This window comes from Drosophila kikkawai, chromosome 3L, assembly GCF_030179895.1.
Source record: "Drosophila kikkawai strain 14028-0561.14 chromosome 3L, DkikHiC1v2, whole genome shotgun sequence".
Lineage (NCBI taxonomy): Eukaryota > Metazoa > Arthropoda > Insecta > Diptera > Drosophilidae > Drosophila > Drosophila kikkawai.
In genome coordinates this window covers 3,328,830-3,352,713 of record NC_091730.1, presented here as the reverse complement: position 1 = coordinate 3,352,713, position 23,884 = coordinate 3,328,830, and the positions used below count along the sequence as shown (strand labels likewise).

The window sequence follows — 23,884 nt, the reverse complement described above, 5'->3', positions numbered from 1 at the left end:
CATGCATATGGAACAGCTGCGACAAACATGCATATTAGCCTCCTGGAACGCCACTCCTCCTCCGACTCATACCTCCTCCCACCGTTCAGCGAAGGTCTTAATTTCGATTGGATGTCGCTTTTGCTTTGCTTTCGCTTTGCCATCGCCAGGAGGCAGACACATCCTGCTAACTGGCTTTTTTTGACCAGCTTTTTCTGCTGCTGCCTGCCCTGCTGCCTGCCCTGCTGCCAATTTGTCACGCAACCAGACGTTCTTAAGAGCAGTCACTCATATTGGTTATTGGCAGCCAGCAGGAGGGAATGGAGGCCTAGCTTGTGTTTAGTATTTATGCCATTAGCACTTGCACTTTGATGAATTTGATTGCCCAACGGGGCTCTAATCCCGCCTGGATACCCTTTGGCTTTATATGTTTCCATTTTTCTCCCTCAGCTATGCTGGGCGAACGGAGCTGCCCGACAATCTGAAGGTGTTGTTCCGCACAGTGGCCATGATGGTGCCGGACTATGCCATGATTGGCGAGATCACTCTGTACTCCAATGGCTTTGACATGGCCAGGAATCTCTCGCAGAAGATTGTTCAAGCCTACAAGCTGTGCTCCGAGCAGTTGTCATCGCAATCTCACTACGATTACGGTAAGTTCTTCCAACAGTTTGCTACGATTTAAGTTACTTTGTAGAGGTTAAGGCTAAGGCTCATCATTAAAAGAAACTCCTCTCTAAATTGCCGCATAAAAACAGCCCCAGGACACAGCCGATATTAGACAATGACCTGGTCCTAAGGTTAGGGCTACCTCCACCTGGCTAATAAGGCACAAAAGTAGTCAACAACACGTGTATTTTTTTTGCTTGTGCCATCTGCAGCACAACTTTGGCCAGAGCAAAAGCAACTTTCCGGATGTCTCAGGTCCTTCTGCGTGTGCTCCTTCGGTGTCGTCTCCTCGCATCTTTCTGCTTGTTTCAAGGCAAAGATATTGCTCCTTTTTACGACGTAACATGTCATATGACATTACAACATGTCTGTGTTTGCCACTCCGTCCGGGGCTTTTTTTCTATGGGCTAAAGAGGAGATCTTTACAGCTCCTGGCTCCTGGCTCCCTGCTCCTGGCACTGTGCGTGTGTGCATCTTTGTCCAGCCGCTGGTTGCAATTGCAGGCAGGCAGGCAGGCAGAGGCAGCTGTGTGTGCAAGTTTATGTGCAAAGTACATTTGATCAGTATCTTATTTTGAGTTTAAATTGAAAAACTTTCTTGCAAGTTTGCTGCTGCTGCTGCTGCTGCGCTTTTGTGTTGCGTGTGTGAGAGACAAATGGCACATGGACACAAATACACATGCACATGTGTTGTTTTGTGTGTATTTGCCGCTTTGCCAAGTAATAATAAAAACTATTTGTACATTTAGTACAAACTCCTACGCCGCGACTCCTGTCCAGCTGTTTTTTGCAACGTTGCGAAAAGTTTAGCATTTCCCTGGCGCTATAATGAAGCCCGGGATGGGGTCTAGGTTCTGGTGGTGAATGCCACGAAGTTGTAACTCCCTCCCTCCCAGGTGGGCGACCCCTCTTGGCCAGGTTCTGCGACGCCAGCGCATCGCCAAATACCTAAACCGGCCGACTTCAGGTTGAGTTATGCGCTCGCATAACTGCCAAGCTAATGCCCTCAGTCTCCGAGGGTTATCTTCGTTACAACAATACAGTGGAGCCTTTAAAAATAAATTTTAAAATGTCTATATTATTGAAATTAAATTCTTAGATACATTTTACAACAAAAAACATTTTTTAGGTATTTTTAATAAGTTTTAAGCGACGAATAGAGAAGGTTACTTTTAATAAACACATTTTAAAAATATTTATATTATTAAAATTAATTTCTTGAATAGATTTTACCGCAGAAAACATTTTTCTTGGATTTTTAATAAAGGTTTGGTAACAAATTAACAAGGTTTTCCACTTATAATCCTCAAATGAAGCTTAATTTTTTTGATATATCACCTATTTCCAATTAAAAAATTATATTTTATGATTGTATGTACATCTTAATCTCTCTCTCTATTTGCCAGGAATGCGCGCCGTAAAGTCCGTCCTGCTGGCCTCCGCCTCGCTGCGTCGTTTATACGTTGACCTCCCGGAGCCGGAGATAGTCCTGCGTGCCATCGTCGATGTCAATTTGCCAAAATTCCTCGAGCAGGACATCTCCCTGTTCATTGGCATTTACATGGATCTATTTCCCGGCGTGGAGCTGCCTATGGTGAGCGGTAGTATTTAGTCATTTATTTGAATCAATTATCATTCTTCGGGGCGAAATGATCTGTAAGCGCCGCCAATTAATACGATAATGGGTTAATGATTAATTAATGGAGACTGTAGGGGGGACATAGTACATTCATAGCGAATAGGGGATACTCTTAAAAACAAAAGATATTTGTTGTATATATTTACGTTTATTATAAGAAATATTTCCTTTGTCGTTTAAAATTCCCACTTCAGTTTATTAACTCCCATCGAAGTCGATATTTCAGCCAGAATTTTACTCATTTTTCTTTCAAATTTTTCATACTTCATATATATTATTTATTATTCACTTATTTCTCTTTTCGCTTAAATTTTTCATATATTTTTTTTATATATATAAATTTGTATTTACGCTTGTTTACCTCCCTTTCCATCCGCCGGACAGCCGCAACGCGGCGACATACTCAAGTGGCTGCACATCAACCTGGAGGAGAGAAATCTGCAGGCGACGCCCTGGTATTTGGAGAAAATTCTACAGATATACGAGATGCTGCTCGTGCGACACGGTCTCATGATAGTCGGTGGCTCGATGGGCGGCAAGACCACCGCCTACCAGGTGAGTATACTATATGTGAATTTCCGGAATGCGAACACACACACGCTCCCGCTCTCCACGCTTATTAATTTCGCCGGCCAGCCAATTAAATGGTCTGGAATTAATCAGTTAACAAACGACTCACTTGGCACAGAAAAATATTTAAAATCAGAGCGAAGATGGGATATTTTAATGGGGAGGTTTTACTTTAATTGTGGAAATACCTGAAACATAAATTTCTCTACAATTAAAATCGTGAAATAAAATATTGTGGTGTACAGGTACTGGCCCAGACCCTGCGGAATGTGGCCAACGATGCGGATGCCACGCTCAAGGAGTTCCCCGTCACGTTCCGCATCATCAATCCCAAAGCCATAACCATGGGCCAGCTGTACGGACGCTTTGATCCCGTCTCCCATGAGTGGTACGATGGAGTCCTGGCCAAGACCTTCCGCGAGCAGGTGCAGGGTCCACGCTCGGAGCGAGCCTGGGTGATGTTCGACGGCCCCGTGGATGCCGTGTGGATTGAGAATCTCAACACGGTGCTGGACGACAACAAGAAGCTGTGCCTCATGTCCGGCGAGATCATGCAGATGACAAAGCTTATGAACATGATGTTTGAGCCGGCGGACCTAGAGCAGGCATCCCCGGCCACTGTTTCCCGTTGTGGCATGATCTACATGGAGCCATCGCAGCTGGGCTGGAGGGCCTTTCACAAGAGTTTCACGAATGTCTTAGTAAACAAGGTGGGTCTGAATGAGATCTACATGACCCTGTTCGAGGACATGACCGAGTGGCTGGTGCCGGCGGCCCTCGAGTTCCTGCCGCAGTGCAAGCAGATGCTGGAGCTGTCGCCCATCTATCAGTACCAGACCTTTTCCCGCTTCTTCCTGCATTTCCTGGAGAAGCACAAGATGTTCAATCAGGCCTGGTTCCAGCAGATGTTCCTCTTCTGCTTTGCCTGGGCCTATTGCTCGGCTCTGACGGGTCAGGGCCTGCGCACTTTTGATACCTTGCTGCGCAAGGTTATCTATGGTTCCAACGAAAACTTCCCCAAGCCCAAGTATTTTTCACTGAATCGCGGACAAATGTTTCCCGAGAAGATGCTCTTTATGGACTATCGATTTGATGAGGCGGAGAACTGGTGGTCCTGGCAAAAGGGCGATGAGAGCTCGGGTCCACCCACCAACTTCCCCGAGAATGCGCAGATCAGTGAGCTGATAGTGCCCACCAAGGAGACGGGTTACATTTCGTACTGGCAGGAGTTTTGCATAGCCAAGTCGTTTCCCATGCTGGTCATAGGACCCACGGGCACGGGCAAGAGTGCCATCGTGACCAGCAACCTGCTGGCTATGCCCAAGTTTGCCAACTTGATCAATGTTATCAACTTTTCGGCAAGAACCTCTGCCCAGATGGTGCAGGACACGATCATGAGCAAGCTGGACAGGCGCCGCAAGGGAGTGTTTGGTCCAGCGCTGGGCAAGAAGGTGCGTCATCGATTTAAGCTGTATTTTTTAATTTAATTACATTTTATATACGTTGCCAGTGCACTGTTTTCTGCGATGATGTGGCCATGCCCTCGAAGGATACCTATGGCTCTCAGGCCCCGTTGGAGCTGCTTCGCACCTGGCTGGATCATGGCTATTGGTCGGATCTGATAGACACCACCAAAATCGAGCTGGTGGACATGGTATGTGTGTGTCTGCACAGTTGACAACTTATTGCGTCCATAAACTGGCCATTAGAGTTATCTGTGAAGTTTTCATATTTTTCTCAACATTTTTTTTCCTCCTCTTTTCCCTCTGAACCTGAATCCTTGGCCAGACACTGATGTGCGCCATGGGCACTTTGGGCGGCAGTAACTTCATTTTTCCGCGTCTCTATCGCCACATGTTCGTGGTGGCCGTCGATTCCTTTGAGGACTCGACCATCGTACGAATATTCACAACGATTGGTGATTGGCACTTTGCCAAGGGTTATCCGGAAAAGGTGGCTCTGCTATCCCGCGTACGTATCTCATTCTGTTTTTAAACCCCAAAACAACAACAAGAAAACAAAACACTGAGAGAGAAAGGCAAAACCATTCATCAGTTTCATTTTAAAAACTGGTATTTTAAATAAAATGTATTATAAAAAACAAAACTTAAACATATGGTTAAGCATACATTTAACAAATGTTAACACTTAATGTTAAATTTATTCGCAAAGCTCTGATAAGCTCATAAATATTCAAATTAAACATTAAATTAGTAATTAAAAACTTAAAATATATAAAAACTTGATGAGCATTTTAAGTAGGAATTTATCTCTCTGTAAAAAGCGTGGAAGAGGAGAGAGCGAGTCTGGAGGATGATTGTCTGGTCAGTGGAGTCAATAGTCCTTCCATCTACCATGTCTGTTTGGCTTGCATCCAAGCATTGAGCTTGTAATAAAATTAAAATGACGAAATTTATAGCTTCATTTCCTCCAAAAACTTCTCTCTCTATCCGCTGGCTATTTTTCGCTTTTACTGTCCTCGAATTAAGGTTCCACGAATGACATCTGTTTACTCCACACGCAGGGCTTAGCAGAGGCCATGGTCAGCGTGTATCGCGAGGCAATTCGCACCTTCCTGCCCACCCCGGCCAAGTCACACTACTCGTTCTCCCTGCGCGACATCACGCGCGTCTTCCAGGGCATCGTAATGGTGCCCGCCAAGCGGATGCCCGACCCCGAGAAGCTGGGTCGCCTGTGGGCACACGAAACCTATCGCGTGTTTTACGACCGGTGAGTTAAGCCTTTCTATATACCTCCTCTATGACTATAACTTTAACTTATGTTGGATTTCAGTTTGGTGGATGATCGGGATCGTGATCGCCTGCTTATAATGGCCGTGGATTCTTGCAAGAGCAATTTGCGCTTTCCCCTGGAGCAGGCCTTTGCCGAGCGCATTGAGCCGGGCGAGAAGCTAACGGACAATGATCTGCGAAATCTTTTCTATGGCAACTACATGGAGCCAGATGCCGAGCCCAAGTTCTATGACGAGGGCGAGACCTACGAGAAGCTGGAGAAGTTAATGAAGTACTATCTGAGGGAGTATAACTCCTTTTCCAGCACGCCCATGGATTTGGTAATGTTCCGGTTTGCCATTGAGCATGTGAGCAGGTAAGGAAATGATTTAATAATGGATTCAAACACTAAAATGTATTTATATATGTTCCCCCCCAGAGTTTCCCGCGTCCTCCAAATGCCGCGTGGCAACATCCTCATGGTGGGCATGGGTGGTTCAGGCCGGCGCAGTTCCTGTCGCCTGGCAGCCTACATAGCCGACTGTCGCCTGATGACCGTGCAGGTGTCCAAGAGCTACACCATCACGGACTGGCGCGATGATCTGAAGAAGATACTGATGTCGGCCAGCTTCAACCTGAACCACACCGTCTTCCTCTTCTCGGACGCGCAGGTGAGTGTGTGTGTGTCTGTGTGTGTTAACTGGAGACCAATTCTCGTTAAGAGATAGCGGATCAAATGGTCGTATGCTAATCCATCAGAATGGCCTTTTAATAAGGCCGTAAATCGAGACAGAGCTCAACAAACCCATAAAGTCTTGACTTCTACTCTAATCTGAGTATGTAAATTGGTAAATTAAATTGAAATTAATTTGGAATAGTCTGGGAAATAAAACAGAGCTTACACGGAGACACAAGCGAACGAACTTTTGTCATAGAAACAATTAAATTTGGCTCAAAATTCGGTTTCGGAATACACGGAAGCTCACTCATTGTTTTGCCAAAATTTGCATTTATAATTAGGTTAATTGTTCAACTAACTTGATTATTGCTCAGTAATTTGCATAGGCAGCTCGAATTATGGCAAATGAAGTGGGCTTCAGAAAATTGCCAGCAAAACAGCAGAGGAGGCGTTTGTGTCTGCCTCTGTGTGTTGGGCTTAAATCCATATTAAATGTTGGTCAATAAATTAGCATGGCCAAATTCCGATTCCAATCGATACATATAATAATATGGCAAACAATGTGCAGGTGTGCTTACACATTCGCATAATGCGCCCTTTGTCCGCCATTTGACCATGAAGCGTGACCAAAAACTAGTAACCCAAACAAGGCCAAAAGAAGCCCATTTGAACTGGATTAAAACTGCTTTAATTCTGTTGTCTGATGAATCCCCCCCAAGCTCCGGGCCAGGCTATAATCAATGGGAAAGCATTTTGGCCAGAAACAATTTTTCGATGCATTAGAATGTTTTCAGGTTTTGTCGAGGAGAGCAAGAGGAGTTCCTTAAGCTCCTCTGTACCCCTGCAATCAATGCTTTATAGTTGTCTGTCTGTCTGTCTGTGCCAACAAAGCTCCCATGCAGATATTAATTAACAATTACACCGAAATGGCCAGCAGGGAGCTCTAGCTACGGCTTGCTACCTCTCTCCATCTTTCCACCTGCATCGTCAGGGTCCAGAGACAGGGCCACTTAGGCGAATGCAAAATGCATGTCCCTGGGATCTGGTCAAGGGACTCTCTCAGGAATGAATAAAAATGCATTTGGCCAGCAGCATAGCTCAACTTCAGCTCCAACTTCCAATCCATTCCGACTTCCACTTCAAACTGCAACTCGAACTGCACTCTTCGATTTGCACATTGCATTTGCAGTTGTGAATTCTCAGTCCCCCTTCTTCATCCTATCTCCTCTCAGGCAACGGATGAGGGCTATGTGGAGGATATCAATGGCATACTTAATACCGGTGATTTGCCCAATCTCTATCAGCTGGAGGACAAGGCGACCATCATGGAGAATATGGCCAATGTGGCCAAGCAAGTGGTGAGTGTTTGTTTTGAATTGAATTTAAAGGGGGAGATACATGTAATTTTGTTTGGAATTTCTTTTTTATTTATAAAATGGTTTATTCTTTATAAAATATATATACATTTCTTCCCAGGGAAAAGTCCTGGACACCTTGCCCAGCGAGGTGTACGCCTACTACATTGAGCGGATTCGGGAGCAGCTGCACATTGCCCTAGCTTTCTCGCCCATCGGTGACTCCTTCAAGGAACGCATTCGCGTCTATCCCTCGCTCATCAACTGCTGCACCATCGACTGGTATATGCCTTGGCCAGAGGAGGCTCTGTCCCGCGTCGGCACTTACTTCGTGAACTCCATGAATCTCAACAGGCCGCATGGCGAAGAGCACGAGGAACAGCAGCAACAGCAAGAGCCCGCAGAGCCCGGCCAGGAGGAGACCGCACGCCACGAATCCATTGATGAGGAGAGGGAATTGACCCAACTGGAGTCGGACCTGGTCTTCTGCGTTATGTATTTCCACAAGTCCGTGGTGGATGCCAGCGAAAAGTGTTATTTGGAGTTGAATCGAAGGAACTATGTAACGCCTTCGGCCTACTTGGAGCTCCTCAAAGCATTCCGCACTTTCTACAGCCGCAAGCTGGACGAGATCACCAGGCTAAGAGATCGCTATACCACGGGTTTGGAGAAGCTGGACTTTGCTGCCGGTCAGGTGGGGGAAATGCAGACCAACCTGTACGATTTGCAGCCCAAGCTGAAGGTTCTCTCCGAGGAAACGGATCGCATTATGGTCAACATTGAAAGGGAGACGGCGGAGGCGGAAAAGAAGAAGGAAGTGGTGGGTGCCGATGAGGCGGCTGCCAATGAAGCCGCCGCTGCAGCTCAGGCCATCAAGGATGATTGCGAGACAGATCTGGCCGAGGCTATACCTGCCATGGAGGCGGCCCTGGAGGCTTTGAATACCCTGAAACCAGCGGATATTTTCATAGTCAAGTCGATGAAGAACCCGCCTTATGGCGTCAAGCTGACCATGGAGGCGGTGTGCGTGCTCAAGGGCCTCAAGCCGGATAGAAAGCCGGATCCGAGTGGCCACATGGTGGAGGATTACTGGGGTCCTTCGATGAGAATGCTCAGCGATATGAAGTTTCTGGATTCCCTCAAGACCTTTGACAAGGACAATATACCGCCAGCCATCATCAAGAAAATAAGAGACAAGTGAGTGACCTAACTAGATTTTATAAGGATTCTTTCTACCAATACTTTCCCTCCAGATACATAGCCGATCGTGACTTTGTTCCGGAGAAGATCAAGGCCGCTTCCATGGCCTGCGAGGGCATTTGCCGCTGGGTGCGCGCCATGGATGTCTACGACAAGGTCGCCCGCATAGTGATGCCCAAAAAGGCAGCCCTGGCTGAGGCTGAGGGTGAACTGTCTCAGCAAATGGAGAAGCTGAATGCCAAGCGGGCAGAGCTGCAGGTGATCCTGGACAAGCTGCAAAAGCTCAACGATTTCTTTGCGGAAAAATCGCGAGAGAAAAAGCGACTCGAAGACGAAATTGACAACTGCGAGAAGAAGCTGAACAGGTGAGTGTTGGGCATAAATGACCAAATGGTAGATGTCCTATCTATTTTTTTTCGCAGAGCTGAAAAGCTGCTGGGTGGCCTGGGTGGTGAGAAGACGCGTTGGTCGGAGGCAGCCAAGAATCTTCACGAATCCATTAGCAACATTGTGGGCGATGTGCTGCTAGCTGGCGGCTGCACCGCTTACCTGGGTTACTTTACCACGGAGGTGAGTACTCCTCCTTTTTACACATGTATGTCCCTGTCCATGTCCTGTGATGACAGCTAATGGCCATGTCCTCTGTACGGAAACTTTTCCATAAAGGTTTTTAATATGCACGAGCACGTGGCATTGATTTTTCTCGCTTTTCCTCTCTCCTCGCTGCCTCGATGTTATTTTTTTGCTGTACTCCTTTTGTTGTGATCTCCTTTTTCAATTTGTCCGCGCTTAGAGATGGCTGACAGGTCACTTTTTGCATTTCCTTAACTCAAATTTAGTTTGAGCCAATGTTGACATGTTAACATTAACCCGAATCGTGGCCTCTAATCTCCGCCTGAAATGGCCCGCTCTGTTTACAGTATCGCGTCAATATCCTGGATGACTGGAATGCTTTGTGCCTGCGCAAGCACATACCCTGCAGTGAGACCTTCTCCCTGGCCACCACTCTGGGCAATCCCATGACCATCCGGGCCTGGTCGCTGGCTGGTTTGCCGGCGGATAACTTTTCTGTGGAGAATGGAATTATTGTGACGAACTCCAGTCGATATTCCTTGCTTATTGATCCGCAGGGTAAGGGGTTGAGAACTCCTTTATAAATTCTTTTAAATCCTTTAAACCCTTTCTTAAATCCTCTCTAGTACAAGCCAACAAATGGATCAAAAACATGGAGAGAAACAACAACCTCAAGGTGATCAAGCAGAGCGATGCCAACTATATGCAGGTGCTGGAGGTGGCCATTACCTTTGGCCAACCTGTGCTTATAGAGAATGTGGGTGAGTCTTCTTAGGATCTAGGTATAATTATAACCCAGATCCCCACCTAACCCCCCACATATCCCTCTCCTAGGTGAAAAACTCGATTCAAATTTGACGCCCATTCTGGAGAAGAACATCATCAAGCACAAGGGCGGGCTGTTCATCAAAAGTGGCGACCAAATGATAGAATACAATCCCGAGTTTCGTCTTTACATAACGACCTGTCTCCGCAATCCGCGTTATCCGCCGGAAGTGATGGTTATGGTAAGTAGAACCAGACCAGACCAGACCAAACCAGACTGGAGCAGGCTGCAGTTGCTCCTCCTGCACTCTGCGGCAATGATGACGTTAGTTGTGTAATAAAACGACCAACTTAAATTGATATTTGGAGGAGGATGGCATGCAGCAGCAGCAGCAGCAGCAGCGTTGGAAATATGCAAATTTACGTTGGCATTGACGATGATGTGGAGGACGAGGTGTTGCGAGGGATGGTGCCGGGGTTGATGTACGTGAGAGGTGGCTGTGCATAACTAGCATAGCAGGCAAAGCCCCAACATCGAGGACATCTATCCCAATCCCGCAGCCAGCGGCGCTGCACGGCGTGTTTATAAAATTTTTCCAGCTTTTCGCTCCTGCTCCTGCTGCCGTTTGCCAACGCTTTTTATGCTGCAACTGTTGTCAGCAGTTTTCCTTTAACCATCTCTATTTTAGCCCCCCTACCTCCTCTTTTTTTTTTGTGGCACATTGTGTGTTTATTTTGAGTTTTCTTTCCATTCTACGTGCCACACTCGAAGCTAACACCACCACCACCACCCCTGATCCTCCTGTCTCCGTTCTCTCTGTTTAGGTAACAGTATTAAATTTCATGATAACGGAACAGGGATTACGCGAACAATTGCTGGCGATTGTGGTGGCTCACGAGCGTCCCGATTTGCAAGAGAAGAAGGAACAATTGATTATTGAGTCCGCAAGGAATCGTGATGCATTGTACACCATCGAATCCAAGATATTAGAGGTAAGGCTCTTCTCTGTGTCCCTCCTTTTACCCCCTTGCCCGTGGCATAATAAATGTTTTTATATTTCATCGCATACTCTTTGAGCGCTTCGCTAGTTTCCATTCCATTCCGATGGCTCTACTCCTGGCTCTGTATATGGCTCTGGCTCTGCAGATTCAATTAGAGAGCCAGGCTAGCAATTTATGCTTTTGTGCCTGGCCAATGACAATTCAATTAACTGGAAGCAAAAGCTTACCAGCGGGGCATTAGCATCCAAAGCGTTATTTTTAAAAGCGGTGACTCGAACGTGAGGATAGAGATATGTTTTGAGATATATATATTATTTTTTAAAGGTTTATTTTTTGGAGTTAATTCAAGAAAAAATTAATAATCTTGAATTTGACAAAGATGGTTCTATTTTCTTTATATATTTAGAATTTCTCTATAACAAATTTTACGATATTTTTGATATATTTCTCTATATGCAAACATCCCCTCTCCCAATATAATTTTAATATAATCTTTTAAATAAAACCAAACCCTCATCCCCCTCCCAGGTCCTCTCCACCTCCGAGGGAAATGTCTTAGAAGACGAGAACGCCATCAATATACTCTCCTCCAGCAAGATCCTGTCAGAGGACATCCAGGAGAAGCAGGTGGTGGCCGTGGCCACTGAAATCGAGATAGACGCCGCCCGCCAGCAGTACATACCCGTGTCCAAGCACTCGGCCATCTTGTTCTTCTGCATCAGTGAGCTGGCCAACGTGGATCCCATGTATCAGTACTCCCTCTCCTGGTTCCTCAATCTCTTCGTTAATACAATACTCAAGGCACCGAAGTCGGACACTTTGGTGGAGCGCTTGAAGAACCTGAATGACTACTTCACCAAGTCGATATACACGAATGTGTGCCGCTCGCTGTTCGAGAAGGACAAGCTGGTCATCTCGCTGGTCATGTGCCTGGGCATACTGGTCTCGCAGGGACGCGTGGAGAAGGCCGCCTTGCTGTTTTTCCTCACGGGTGGCATTGGCTACAAGAGTATACCACCGAATCCTTTGAGTGCCTGGCTGCCCGATAAATCCTGGGCGAATATTTACAGGGCGGCGGATCTTGATGGGTAACTTGAATAATTAATCTTTTATAATTTTCTCTGTATCCTCCATTTATCCTGCGTAGCCTGCAGAATCTGCCAAAAATGATGGAAGAGCATGCCGATGATTGGCGCAATTTCTACGATGCCAGCAATCCGGGCGAGAAATCGCTGCCGGCCCCTCATAATACGGTCAATGAAATGCTCTACCTGATCGTCCTGAAGGCCCTGCGTCCGGACAAGCTGGTGCCCGCCGTGAGGGTAAGTTGAGTGTGGCGCCATGTCCCCACCCGGCGGCGTACATTTAATATCCTCCGGTTTGTCAGGCTTTCATTACGCGCAACCTGGACCGCTCGTTTGTGGAGCCGCCACCCTTCGACTTGGCGGCCTCGTTCGCGGACAGCTCGCCGAAAATACCGCTGGTATTCCTGCTCTCGCCCGGATCGGATCCCATGGCCAGTCTCTTCATGTTCGCCAAACAACGCAACATGTACGACAAGTAAGTTAATTAACGAGAGTGCCTCATATTTCCGTGTCGGTGTCCAGGGGTGGGTGAAGCAGCAGCAGCCGCCGCTGGTGATGGTGTTGGGTGCTGCTGGTTGCTCCTGGTGGCGGCGGTGGTGGCATGTTTTTGATTAAGCGCGACATGTGCGCCTTGTCGCTATATGTGCCCGCCTCCAACCTCTCTGGGCACTCAACCCTTGAAGCCAGAAGCTGCCTCTGCTTTCTCTTTAAAGAAATTTATGCTAAGCACACATATCCCGCTTCCGCTTCCGTTCAGATTGAAAACCATCTCGCTGGGTCAGGGCCAAGGACCGCGAGCGGAGAAAATGATCCAGGAGGCCGCCCGCCATGGCCAGTGGGTAGTTCTCCAGAACTGTCACGTTGCCTTCAGCTGGATGGGCGACCTGGAGCGCATCTGCAATGACACCACCTTAACGGATGGCGCCAATCATGACTACAGGCTGTGGTGCACCTCCTATCCTAGCTCGGTTTTCCCGGTTTCCGTGCTCCAGAATTCGGTGAAGATGACAAACGAACCGCCCAAGGGCCTGAGGGCCAATATGCATCGCTCCTTTACCTCGGATCCGCTGATGCGGGACAAGTTCTTCACCAATGCCTTCCTCTTTTCGGACAGCGCCAACAAGTGCTGGCTGCGCGGGGTCTTTGCATTGGTTTTCTTCCATGCTGTGGTCCAGGAGCGTCGCGAATTTGGTCCTTTGGGCTGGAACATACCCTACGAGTTTAATGAGTCGGATTTGAAGTGGGTTTTAAATGAGGGATATAATTATTAATATTAACTAATATTATTTCCTTAGAATTTCCCTGTTGCAACTGAAAATGTTTATTAACCAGAGCCAAAGTATACCCTTTCGCGGACATGTCTACCTCACCGGCGAGTGCAACTATGGCGGTCGTGTCACTGACGACAAGGATCGTCGTTTGATATTGTCCTTGCTGAACATGATTTACAATCCCAAGACTATTGAGCAGGATAAGTGCGTGAAAAGGTCTGATCTTTAGACTTGGATTAACTATTTAACCTCCTCAGCTATCCCCTTTCCCAATCTGGCAATTATCTGGTGCCCCTGAGTCCCACGCGCCTCAATTCTATAGAGTATGTGTCCAGTTTCCCGCTGAGTCCCCAGCCCGAGGTCTATGGCTTGCATGAAAATGCAGACATAAACCGGAATGTCAAGGAAACCAATGCGGTGGGTTATCAGCAAATTAAACCAGGTTTACTTTAACCTTTTAATAATTTATATTCCCGCTTATCCCACAGCTCATCAGCGGCGTCTTGCTCACCCAAACCGATCTGATGGCCTCGGTCAAGGCCAGTTCAGTGGGTGGCGTAAAGGAGGATCCAGCCATTGCCATTTGCAAGCAGGTTCTGAGCCAGCTGCCCGAGGAGTTCGATATTGATGAGGTGTCCAAGACATATCCCGTGATCTATACCAATTCCATGAACACGGTGCTGCGACAGGAGCTAATACGCTTCAACCGTTTGCTGTCGTACATACGCAAGAGTCTGGTGAATGTGGGCAAGGCGGTGGTGGGGCAGATAGCTATGATACCCGAGCTGGAGCGAACACATGCATCGATGGTCATTGGCAAGCTGCCGGCGGACTGGCTTAAGAAAAGCTATCCCTCGCTCAAGCCATTGGGCAGCTACGTGAGCGACCTTTTGGCACGGTGAGTTTCTTTGGTGGTGCATTCATGGGGATTACACTGCTAGGAAATATGGGGTTTCCTGTTTCCACTTAAAGTAATTCCTAGAAGTAACATACAACCAGTTTCCCAAGTGCATGTCTCGTATTTCTAGACATTTGGACGGACATCATCAATGGCATTGTATTGAGCAGAAGCTCAAGCCAAAGTTGCCTGTAATGCGCCGCGTGTGCTCCTGCTCCTTGTCCTGCTCCTGCTCCTCCTATGCCTTGGGTCCTTTTCTTTCTTTGCCTCAATTGTGCAAATATAATAAATGTATACGGCACACAAATCCGATGCTCTTCCTCCTGTGGTTGCCACTGCCACTGCCATTCATGGCAAAAATCTTATTTGCTTTTGACATCAAAGGACGATGCTGTTTGTGTGTGCTGCTCCTGCTCCTGCCACATGCTTTGTGTGCTTGTGCCATTTGCCCATTCCCATTGTTGTCGCATGTTTAATATTTATTAATAAATTGAAAAATAAGATAACTCGTTGCCACCCCCCGTTCCCCACCTTGCAGGCTTGCCTTCTTCCAGGAGTGGATAGACAAGGGCGAACCCATGGTTTATTGGATCTCTGGCTTCTATTTCACCCAGTCCTTCATCACGGGCGTCCTCCAGAATTACTCCCGCAAGAATCGCTTCCAAATCGACATGATCTTGATCGAATTTTCGGTTACCAAGTTCGAGACGACAGTTCCTCAGACCCCCGAGGTGGGCGCCTACATCCGGGTGAGTTTATTAGCCAGCTTATTAAGAGCTGGCCACAAAAACACGACCAGAACTTTTGCTAAATGAAAACGAGTTTCTTATTAAAATCATTCCCACACACAAAACACACGCAACAGGAACAAAAAGAGGTCAACGATGAGACCAAGTTTATCGAAGTAAGGCGGTATACTTTATAGCACACATTAATTATTTATTTGTTAATTTTAAAGTTTTTAAAGTCTCATAAATTTATGTGAGAATATTTTTTCCTAGACTACATTTTATTTTATAATTTAAACACTGCCTTTCCTCGCTTAATAATTAATTTCCCATCACCCCCCCGTTGCCAGGGCATCTTCGTTGAGGGTGCCCGCTGGAATCGCAAGGCCAAGGAGTTGGATGAATCCCTCTCAAAGATCCTCTTTGACACCTTGCCCATTATCTATCTGCGTCCCGTGCTCAAGAACCTGGAGGACTTGCCACGCTCGACCGGCGACGCTGAGAAGGAGACCGTCTACGACTGTCCCGTTTACAAGACCAGCGAACGCCGAGGCGTCCTGTCCACCACCGGCCATTCGACCAATTTCGTGATGTATCTGCAGCTGAGGTGCTCCCGGACACCAATGCATTGGATTAACCGGGGCACGGCCTGCCTCTGCCAGCTGGATGACTGAGCTGGGGGGCCACCTCCGGCTGGCATCCGGCTCTGCCGGCCAGGTGGCGGCGATCCTTGGCTCTCTCTGGACTGGTCCTGTGTGTGTTTTTTTGTTTGTGTTGCCGTCACAAAGGAGCACCAGTCGTCGCCCCATCTATATGCAGATGTATTTATTTTGATTTTGTTTCGTTTGATTCGCGGGTCCTCCTCCGCATTCCAGGAAGCCCCAAAAGCGCACTGGACGGGCTCCTGCCTCCTGCCTCCTGTTTTTTTGTTTATTTTGTGTTGGCTCCACACTCACAGGACGGGATCTGGGCCGCGGGCTTCGTGTGGCATGTGCGCAGTGGCATTTTGATGATGATGATGCTGATTGCCAGATATAAATTAAATATGCAGAATACTATACAGCCCGGCCTGGATATACGTATATATTTTTTATGTGCGCCATTTACAAATGAATAAACGAATGAATAAATCCCCCCAGCCTACTGTGTGTGAATATACAATATTTGAAACTGAGCTCGCTTGTTTTTTGCTGACCAGGAAACAAAGTTAATGAAAGAAAGATTTTGGCTGCTCGGTGGGGGGGTTAAAAAGCTGGAATTACACTTACACGGCGTCCAACAGGATGTAAGCCCAGAGTGGCTTGTACTCCAAAGAGCACACATTCCGTTCTATTCTTATAACGAATAACCAATCTCCATATCAAACGCCTTTCGGCCAGAGACAGGCCACTCGACGTTCTTGCCCTTGCCATTGCCATCATCGAGTGGTGCTCCATCATCCATTCTCGATTCCCACTCCGCTGTGAGTGGGAGATTGTTAAAGATTTATGGCTTGTTTGCCGCTCAATTGGAGCAGCCGCAAACGCGATTTAAATTTAAAATTAAATATTGGAAAAAGATGGAAAATTGCTAAGCGATCTCTTAAATCATTTGGCTATTAATAGCCCGCCTAATGGAGCGTGGCGAGCGCTTAGAGAGCCCCAAAATAGCCACACTCGATGGCAGCGACTGGCGTCCATCAAGTGTGGAGTATCAATCGTGATGGATCTTGGCCTTAAGCTCTGCTCGACGATGCTCGAGAGCCTCCAAAAATACACACAGAGCTTGCCGTACGATGACTTCCGCTTGCAATTACCATGGTGGACACAAATGTATCCGATCTATTCAACATAAATCTGGCATAAACTGATGCAAATAATGTAGACAATCGATCCGCGATAGCCATTGTTCCTCACTGCCCACTGGCTCTGATTCCGCCGGCTTTGTTTACTTTCGTTTTGTCTTCTGGCAGATGCTGCTTGCTGGCCGCGCTAATCATTTTTTATGGTCAGCCAACGCCGCAGCCGAGAGTTCAATTGGTGCTTGAGACACTTTTTGACAATAGCAATAGAGCATAGATACAATCCCCGCGCTCGAAGAAGCCACCAATCGATGCGGTAGTCCACCAACCGGTTTCCTCCGCAGCGATCATCATCGTAGCTCATCTCGGCGATCGGCCCAAAGTGAATGGACATCGGCCAGCCGAGAACTTTTCGCGCATTTTCTGTATAAATAGTGTCGTTGGGTCTGGTTTCAAAACAGAATCAACTTTGGATTAATCTAACAGACATCGTCTAGGATCTTCTGGAAAAATGGTTAGTTTAGTTCTCTGCCATCTCCCAGGCATCCTTTTGGACCAGGACTAACCCTTAGAGCCTTCTCTTGCCTTGCAGAAATTCTTCGTCATTGCCTTTGCTGTGATCGCAGCGGCCTCTGCGGCCTCCATTGCCACGGATTACCTGCCGCCGGTGGACAACAACATCGAGGCTGCCTCCGATCTGGTGGAGGTCCCCGCCGACCAGGGTGTTCTTGCTGACGATGGATACCGTTACAAGACCGTCCGCCGTGTGATCCGTCGCCGTCGTGATGTGAACGAGCTCCCTTCTGCTGAGTACCTGCCCCCTGTGGAGGAGGCTTCCGAGGCTGTTGCCGTTGAGACTCCCCTGGCCGAGGATGGTTATCGTTACAAGACCGTCCGCCGTGTGATCCGTCGTCGTCGTGATGTGAACGAGCTCCCTTCTGCTGAGTACCTGCCCCCTGTGGAGGAGGCTTCCGAGGCTGTTGCCGTTGAGACTCCCCTGGCTGATGATGGTTACCGCTACAAGACCGTGCGCCGTGTGATCCGTCGCCGTCGTGATGTCAACGAGCTGTCCGCCGAATACCTGCCCCCAGTTGAGGAGTCCGCCTCCGAGGCTGTTGCTGTTGAGACTCCCCTGGCCGCTGATGGTTACCGTTACAAGACCGTGCGCCGTGTGATCCGTCGCCGTCGTGATGTCTCTGAGCTGCCCTCTGCCGAGTACCTGCCCCCTGTGGAGGAGGCTTCCGAGGCTGTTGCCGTCGAGACTCCCCTGGCTGATGATGGCTACCGTTACAAGACTGTCCGTCGTGTGATCCGTCGCCGTCGTGATGTCAACGAGCTGTCCGCTGAGTACCTGCCCCCAGTTGAGGAGTCCGCCTCCGAGGCTGTTGCCGTCGAAACTCCCCTGGCTGATGATGGCTACCGTTACAAGACCGTCCGCCGTGTGATCCGTCGTCGTCGTGATGTGAACGAGCTCCCCTCTGCCGAGTACCTGCCCCCTGTGGAGGAGGCTTCCGAGGCTGTTGCCGTTGAGACTCCTCTGGCCGCTGATGGTTACCGTTACAAGACCGTCCGCCGTGTGATCCGTCGCCGTCGTGATGTCTCTGAGCTGCCCTCTGCCGAGTACCTGCCCCCTGTGGAGGAGGCCGCCGCCTCTGCCATCATCGATGTGCCCGCCGAGCAGACCGTGCTGGCCGCCGATGGCTACCGCTACAAGACCGTCCGCCGCCTGAAGCTCCGTCGCCACTAAGCCGCCAACTGTGCCACCACCCACCGCAGCATTTGAGATTGTCAAGGATGCTTTTCCAGAAGAAGTCCTGCCTTTGAGAGTCTCACGATGAAACTAACCATAAGTCGAGCGTATTAGTCAATTTGAATCCGTTATGATCAAGCCGAGTACAAAACAACACGAATTAACAATAATAAAAACATTTTTAAACAAAAAGTTGAATAAGGTTTTCATGGGGAAAATAATAAAAAGTAAGCAGAAAGGTTAAAAAACACGGGAAATTTATCTTGAGTATAACTTGCTGTCCTATCTCAACAGTTCTTGGTCCCAGGATATTCTAGGATAAATTTATTATGAGATTCCCATTGCTTCAAAGTTTTTGTTTAAAAATTATTTTGCTTTTATTTATTATATTTTTATTTATAATATTTAATGGCCTTTTCCTATTAATTCTTTTCCCCAGTGTCTCTGACCTCAGCAAATATGGAAGACCCTCAGCAGAGAGAGCCCTATCTTATCTTTTTCCCCAGATAAGACTCTGCGCGATAAGATACGAGCACTTGCCGCCGCCTGCAAACACGCACAGGTTTTTAGTTCCACTTTGGAGTCGACGACGTGCGCGCTACAAACTTGGCCAACAGCTGAAAGCGAGCAGAAGTTTTTGGAGCGAACGAGAACGAGAACGAGCGAAAACGACGGAAATGAAGTTGGCTAAGAAGTGCTCCACCTACTTGGTGATATGCCTGGGTAAAGTTCTGCATACGAGTGCTCCGTTTTGAGTATCTGCCAGATACATTCTCCGCGTGTGTGTTAGTGTGTTACCTGAAATGGCCATCAAAAGGCATAACTGCAGCATCATAATAGGAGTAGAGACACGCCCAGCGTAACCGTGGAGGGGCCTTAATGGCGCAACTTCCAGCAATTGGAGACTTTAACGATGAGTAACTGGGCCAAGTGTGTGTGTGTGTTGTGTGTCACACTCTCCAAATATGTAGACGCTTATCAGTGCGATTCAGATAAGCTCAGTGTTTACTCACGGTTGCCCCATCACTGTTTCAGGTGTAAAATAGCAGGGCGTGGTGAATCAGGCAGAGGAAAAGACTTCCTCAAAGGAATTCCAGCAACATACCTGCAATTAAATCGCTGACTCATGGGGCAGTTAATAAATTTGAAAAAGGTTTTCATTGGATTCATTAAAATTTGATTAGGCCGAAAAGTACAATGCACTAAAACCGGAAGTGGCATAAGCTCGGTAATTATTTCGCATATAAATTATGAAATATGTTCGACACAAACACAACAACAACAACAAAAAAATGATGGGAAACAATTAATTTCGGTTAGCGGCTGGCCGACGAAACTCGGTCGCTCACTTAGCCACATCCATTTGGCCGATGGTTTTTGTCAAAGCCCAATGAATCAGCCGAATGAATGTTGAATCGAATCTGGCTGCAAATCAATACATTTTCCACACACACACTAAATCCAAATCCGCTGAATATTTCATGCGCAAAATATGCTGAACCAAAACAAACACCAAACTAAAGCTAAAGCAACACGAAAAAAATATTAATTAAAAATACATTTTGATAATTTTACGTGAAATCGAGTCTGACATCCGCAATGGAACGAACAAAAGGGAAAGAATTTGGGGGAATATCATAAATTTATCATCGAACTTGGCGCGCGCGCGCGCGCGTTCTGTTGTTAAACATTTTCTCAATAATTAATTGTTAATATATCTTAACAAGTCTTCGTCTCAGTCTTTGGCTGCGTAGATCCAAGATACGCTGAAGCTCTATATGATGAATGGTTGAAATGAGTTCCGTTTTGGCTCGCTTTATGGCTCCGGTTTGATGGATGCCTCAAAGCCATAAAGCCACCTTCGAAGGTGGTCTTCGGACAAATCACAGCTAACTCGAGTGCTCGAGTGCCTCTCGTTTTACTCTGTAATTATTATATGTTTTATTTAATTAATTTTATCTTCTTTTTTTTCTGGTTTTTAGTTTTGCTGGCCTGCGTTTTGCAGGAAACGGAGGCCACGCGACGCGTGAACCGCGGTCGTCGCACCCTCACCCGTCGTTACTTCAGTAAGTGGTGGCGTATACTTAATTTAGTTGGTTAGATTACTCATCTTTCTTTTATTTTGTATTTTCACAGGCGGCCTTGCCATACCCGGCTGGGCCATGATCGTCTGCATAGCCCTGGCTGAGCTCTTGATTGGCGGTGCTTTGTATTTCATACTGAAGAAGGTGATCCTGGATAAGGAGCCCGACCAGGGTACCACCTCTTACACGCCCGCCCCAGCGGCTCCTAGTACCTACACCCCAGCCCCGGCTCATGAGACGGCCACAACGGTGACGCCTACGCCCACGCATGCCACGGCCATTGCTTAAACGGGATAAGGATAAGGAGGAGCAGGATCCTAGCCATAGTTCATAATTTAAACCTTTTAAAATCTGTTTAAATAATACCCAAAACCTAGCACTATATTTCAGAGCTTGTAAGTTCTGTGCCCTTTTTTGTTTGCCTTCAATTTCGAATAAAAAAACCTTTGTTACCCATCCGGCGCCACTTTAAAGTGGCTATAATCAAACTAGTTCACATTCACATGGCTAAATGATCGATCCGATGGGTCTTAGCATTTTATTGCACCGGCTATAACCGCCCCTCTGCGAGCCAGTTTGTCTGCACGCAACTTCCATTTAATTCTAATTAATTTAAACTGGTTTTTCTCGAGTGAGCCAAGTGGAGTCTATTATCAGGGTGAAGATTAAAGATACCTTTTTAAAGTGACTCAGCTTGTGGCATAGTTTTGGGCAGGGAAAAAATATATATACAAGCTAGATTTAGCTTAAGATTTTGGTTTTTTTTTTTTTTGGTTGTTAAATAAATAAACAAAGAGAATTGTAGGAAAATGTTTATTTAAGCCAAAGAGTAATTACGCTCCTCTTTTTTTTATTAAATTTCTACATTTTTCTAAATCCTTTAAATGCCTTTGATTATCTCCTAGATACGTCTGTATCTGTATCTGTATCTGTATCTGTATCTGTATCTGTATCGCTCTGACTGATACCCACTCGGGATGCAGCGGCCACTTGACGCCGCTCTCTCGCTTTGCCGCTGACAAATCGAAATTTATTATAAACGCAATTGAAAAATCCCCAATGCGCCACTTGAGCCGGATCTCTAAGCCGCCGCTGCTGCTGCTGCTGCAAGAGGAGGATGAGCAGCCTCCAGTTGGTACAAGAGTTGAAGTGGTGAGCGGGAGCCCCAGAGCCGATGGAATCCCGGCCAAGTCAAGGGGCCCGGCAGCCAAGTAGCTGTAAATGCCAACAATTGGCGCAACCAAAAGCTGTTCCATAGCATCACGTAGGCAGAGGAGGCAGAAGAGCAGCGGGAGCAGGGTTGGCGAAACCAAAGCGGATTCCAAAATTGACACAAAACAGACAAAAAGCGAATCGCTTAGGCGCATCCACCCGCAACCGAGGAGGATGGCAGGCACTCCCCGAACACAGACACGGAACCGAATGCAGCGGCAGCCAAAAATCCAGCAAACGAGAGTGCAGCAGGAATGCGGCACGGCAAGAAAAAAGAGGTAACTAGAAGGGTAAATTTATAAAATATAAATTTAATTCATAGAAAAATTAATAAATAATTTTTAAAAATGAAATTTCTTTCAAAAAAAGAAATATTACAATTTCTAAAATAAAATTTCCCTAAGAAATACATTTTTCTCTCAGTTCTGAAACGCTAGCGAACAAGGATACCCCGCTAGATACTTGGGCTGGCGTAGCAAAGCCACACAAAAGCGTCCTGCATGCTGGCTCTGTGTGTGTGTGTGTGTGTGTGTTCCCGAAAGGACTTTCGCCCCGAATGGGAATGCAAACACTTTGCATATGCTCGGAGAGCCGCACTCCAGCAATTGTTATGGGTCAGCCGGACCAGGACCAGGACCAGCAGTAGAAGCACCATCTAGAACCGAGTAGGAATCCCGGCGATTGCTCTACTCAGGACACTTGGCCGGCTTTATGCAAGTGTTTGTGGGGTGTTAAAGTTTATCAACATATCGTCAACGTTGTTGTGCCGTTGTCTGACAACAGTGGCTCATATTTATTTATGGCTCAGCCTCCACTCCGGGGCCATATACATATTTCCGCATGACCCAGACTGGCCACAGGATCGGGGCATCCTGCATCCGGGTCGAGAGCTAGCACTTGTGGCCAGCGTTTAGGATGGCACAAGTCTGACAGTTTGGCAGACGCTTCACAGTGTTATCAAAAGTTTCATGTTTGGTGCTCAGGGGAAGCTAAGAAAAGAAAAGGGTATATAGGGTTCGATTTATTTTAAAGATATATAACAAATTTATATAATAATAGGAAATATTTATAGAATTTATAGAATTTTAAAGATAAATTTTACCTTTGAATTTTCTTTAATATTTTTTTTCCCTGGAAGCTAAAAGTAGAATTGAGAGAGATCTAAATTTTTTTTATATATGAAACTGAATTACTGGATATCAAATATTCGTTACCCTCAATTTCCAAATTCTTTCCTGTATATTCTTTTCTTTTTTTCCTTCTGCTATTCCCTGTGTATCTTCGCTTTTCTGGGATTTAGACATGTACACTTGTTGTAAACAACAACATTAACAAGGGTTTTGCAGGACGACAGCGGAAGGACGAAGGGTAAGGGGACACTCATAAGCATTCATTGGAAATCCTTTTCGATTTATTTGCGTATTCAAACGGAAACATTTAAAGTGATTGCGGATGCAAATTTCCCTCCCAAGTAGGCAGCACGAAATTGCTCTGATGTACCGGGATGCTTTGCCTTTCTTTCCTTTCACCGCTTTCACCCGGTTTTTTCCCATCAGCTTTCTTTATTTTCACAGGCTCTCTGTGTGTGTGTGTCCGTGTGTGTGTGGATTTTCAAGATCCAAACGCGTGCCTGGCAACATTTGCGGTTTTTGCGCAAACTTCACACATTTTCTTATGTGGGGCTTGTGCCTTGCTTTGGCCTTACCTTTTTATTGTTGCCAGCGCCATGAGAATTTCAATTTTCACACAGGTGCGCTTGTGTTTGTTGAAAAAATAAATATCAATCATACGCCCCAGTGGCCTGTGTAGGTTCTCGACTCTCAGTTCACCCCGCTCCCTCCCCTCTCACTAACCACTTTTATGAGTTCTGTTTAATTTTATATGGATATTTGCTTTAACAATTAGCCAAATGCT

General features: G+C 46.7%; 3 protein-coding genes across 4 annotated transcripts in view; all 3 read left to right on the top strand.

Moving 5' to 3' along the window:
- The window catches only part of Dnah3 (dynein heavy chain 3, axonemal), a 35,090-nt gene extending 18,808 nt beyond the window's left edge, over positions 1–16,282 (top strand). Inside the window, exons 28-53 of the mRNA XM_041777285.2 lie at positions 430–632; positions 2,054–2,241; positions 2,671–2,841; positions 3,102–4,307; positions 4,367–4,510; positions 4,645–4,827; positions 5,381–5,586; positions 5,650–5,964; positions 6,028–6,259; positions 7,500–7,625; positions 7,744–8,819; positions 8,876–9,187; positions 9,245–9,392; positions 9,743–9,953; positions 10,022–10,156; positions 10,230–10,402; positions 10,986–11,153; positions 11,691–12,250; positions 12,310–12,484; positions 12,550–12,722; positions 13,005–13,487; positions 13,543–13,722; positions 13,776–13,935; positions 14,007–14,416; positions 14,955–15,165; positions 15,495–16,282. Of these exons, the coding sequence (XP_041633219.1) occupies positions 430–632; positions 2,054–2,241; positions 2,671–2,841; positions 3,102–4,307; positions 4,367–4,510; positions 4,645–4,827; positions 5,381–5,586; positions 5,650–5,964; positions 6,028–6,259; positions 7,500–7,625; positions 7,744–8,819; positions 8,876–9,187; positions 9,245–9,392; positions 9,743–9,953; positions 10,022–10,156; positions 10,230–10,402; positions 10,986–11,153; positions 11,691–12,250; positions 12,310–12,484; positions 12,550–12,722; positions 13,005–13,487; positions 13,543–13,722; positions 13,776–13,935; positions 14,007–14,416; positions 14,955–15,165; positions 15,495–15,818 (7,873 nt within the window). The 3' untranslated portion in view covers positions 15,819–16,282. The remainder of the gene's footprint in view (positions 1–429; positions 633–2,053; positions 2,242–2,670; positions 2,842–3,101; positions 4,308–4,366; positions 4,511–4,644; positions 4,828–5,380; positions 5,587–5,649; positions 5,965–6,027; positions 6,260–7,499; positions 7,626–7,743; positions 8,820–8,875; positions 9,188–9,244; positions 9,393–9,742; positions 9,954–10,021; positions 10,157–10,229; positions 10,403–10,985; positions 11,154–11,690; positions 12,251–12,309; positions 12,485–12,549; positions 12,723–13,004; positions 13,488–13,542; positions 13,723–13,775; positions 13,936–14,006; positions 14,417–14,954; positions 15,166–15,494) is intronic.
- Positions 16,283–17,299: 1,017 nt separating this feature from the next.
- On the top strand, positions 17,300–18,834 carry LOC108071902 (uncharacterized). 2 transcript variants are annotated; one of them, XM_070284857.1, is made up of 3 exons: positions 17,300–17,438; positions 17,517–17,873; positions 18,006–18,834. In XM_070284857.1, the coding sequence occupies exons 1-3, from the start codon at positions 17,436–17,438 to the stop codon at positions 18,669–18,671; spliced, it is 1,026 nt and encodes a 341-aa protein (XP_070140958.1). In that variant the 5' UTR covers positions 17,300–17,435; the 3' UTR covers positions 18,672–18,834. The 2 variants fall into 2 exon arrangements, with proteins under 2 accessions (XP_070140958.1, XP_017018322.2); XM_017162833.3 differs by having other exon boundaries at positions 17,517–18,834.
- A 416-nt stretch (positions 18,835–19,250) lies between these two features.
- On the top strand, positions 19,251–21,246 carry hoka. The gene is made up of 3 exons (XM_017162816.3): positions 19,251–19,397; positions 20,657–20,740; positions 20,811–21,246. The coding sequence occupies exons 1-3, from the start codon at positions 19,352–19,354 to the stop codon at positions 21,044–21,046; spliced, it is 366 nt and encodes a 121-aa protein (XP_017018305.1). The 5' UTR covers positions 19,251–19,351; the 3' UTR covers positions 21,047–21,246.
- The last annotated feature ends 2,638 nt before the right edge of the window (positions 21,247–23,884 follow it).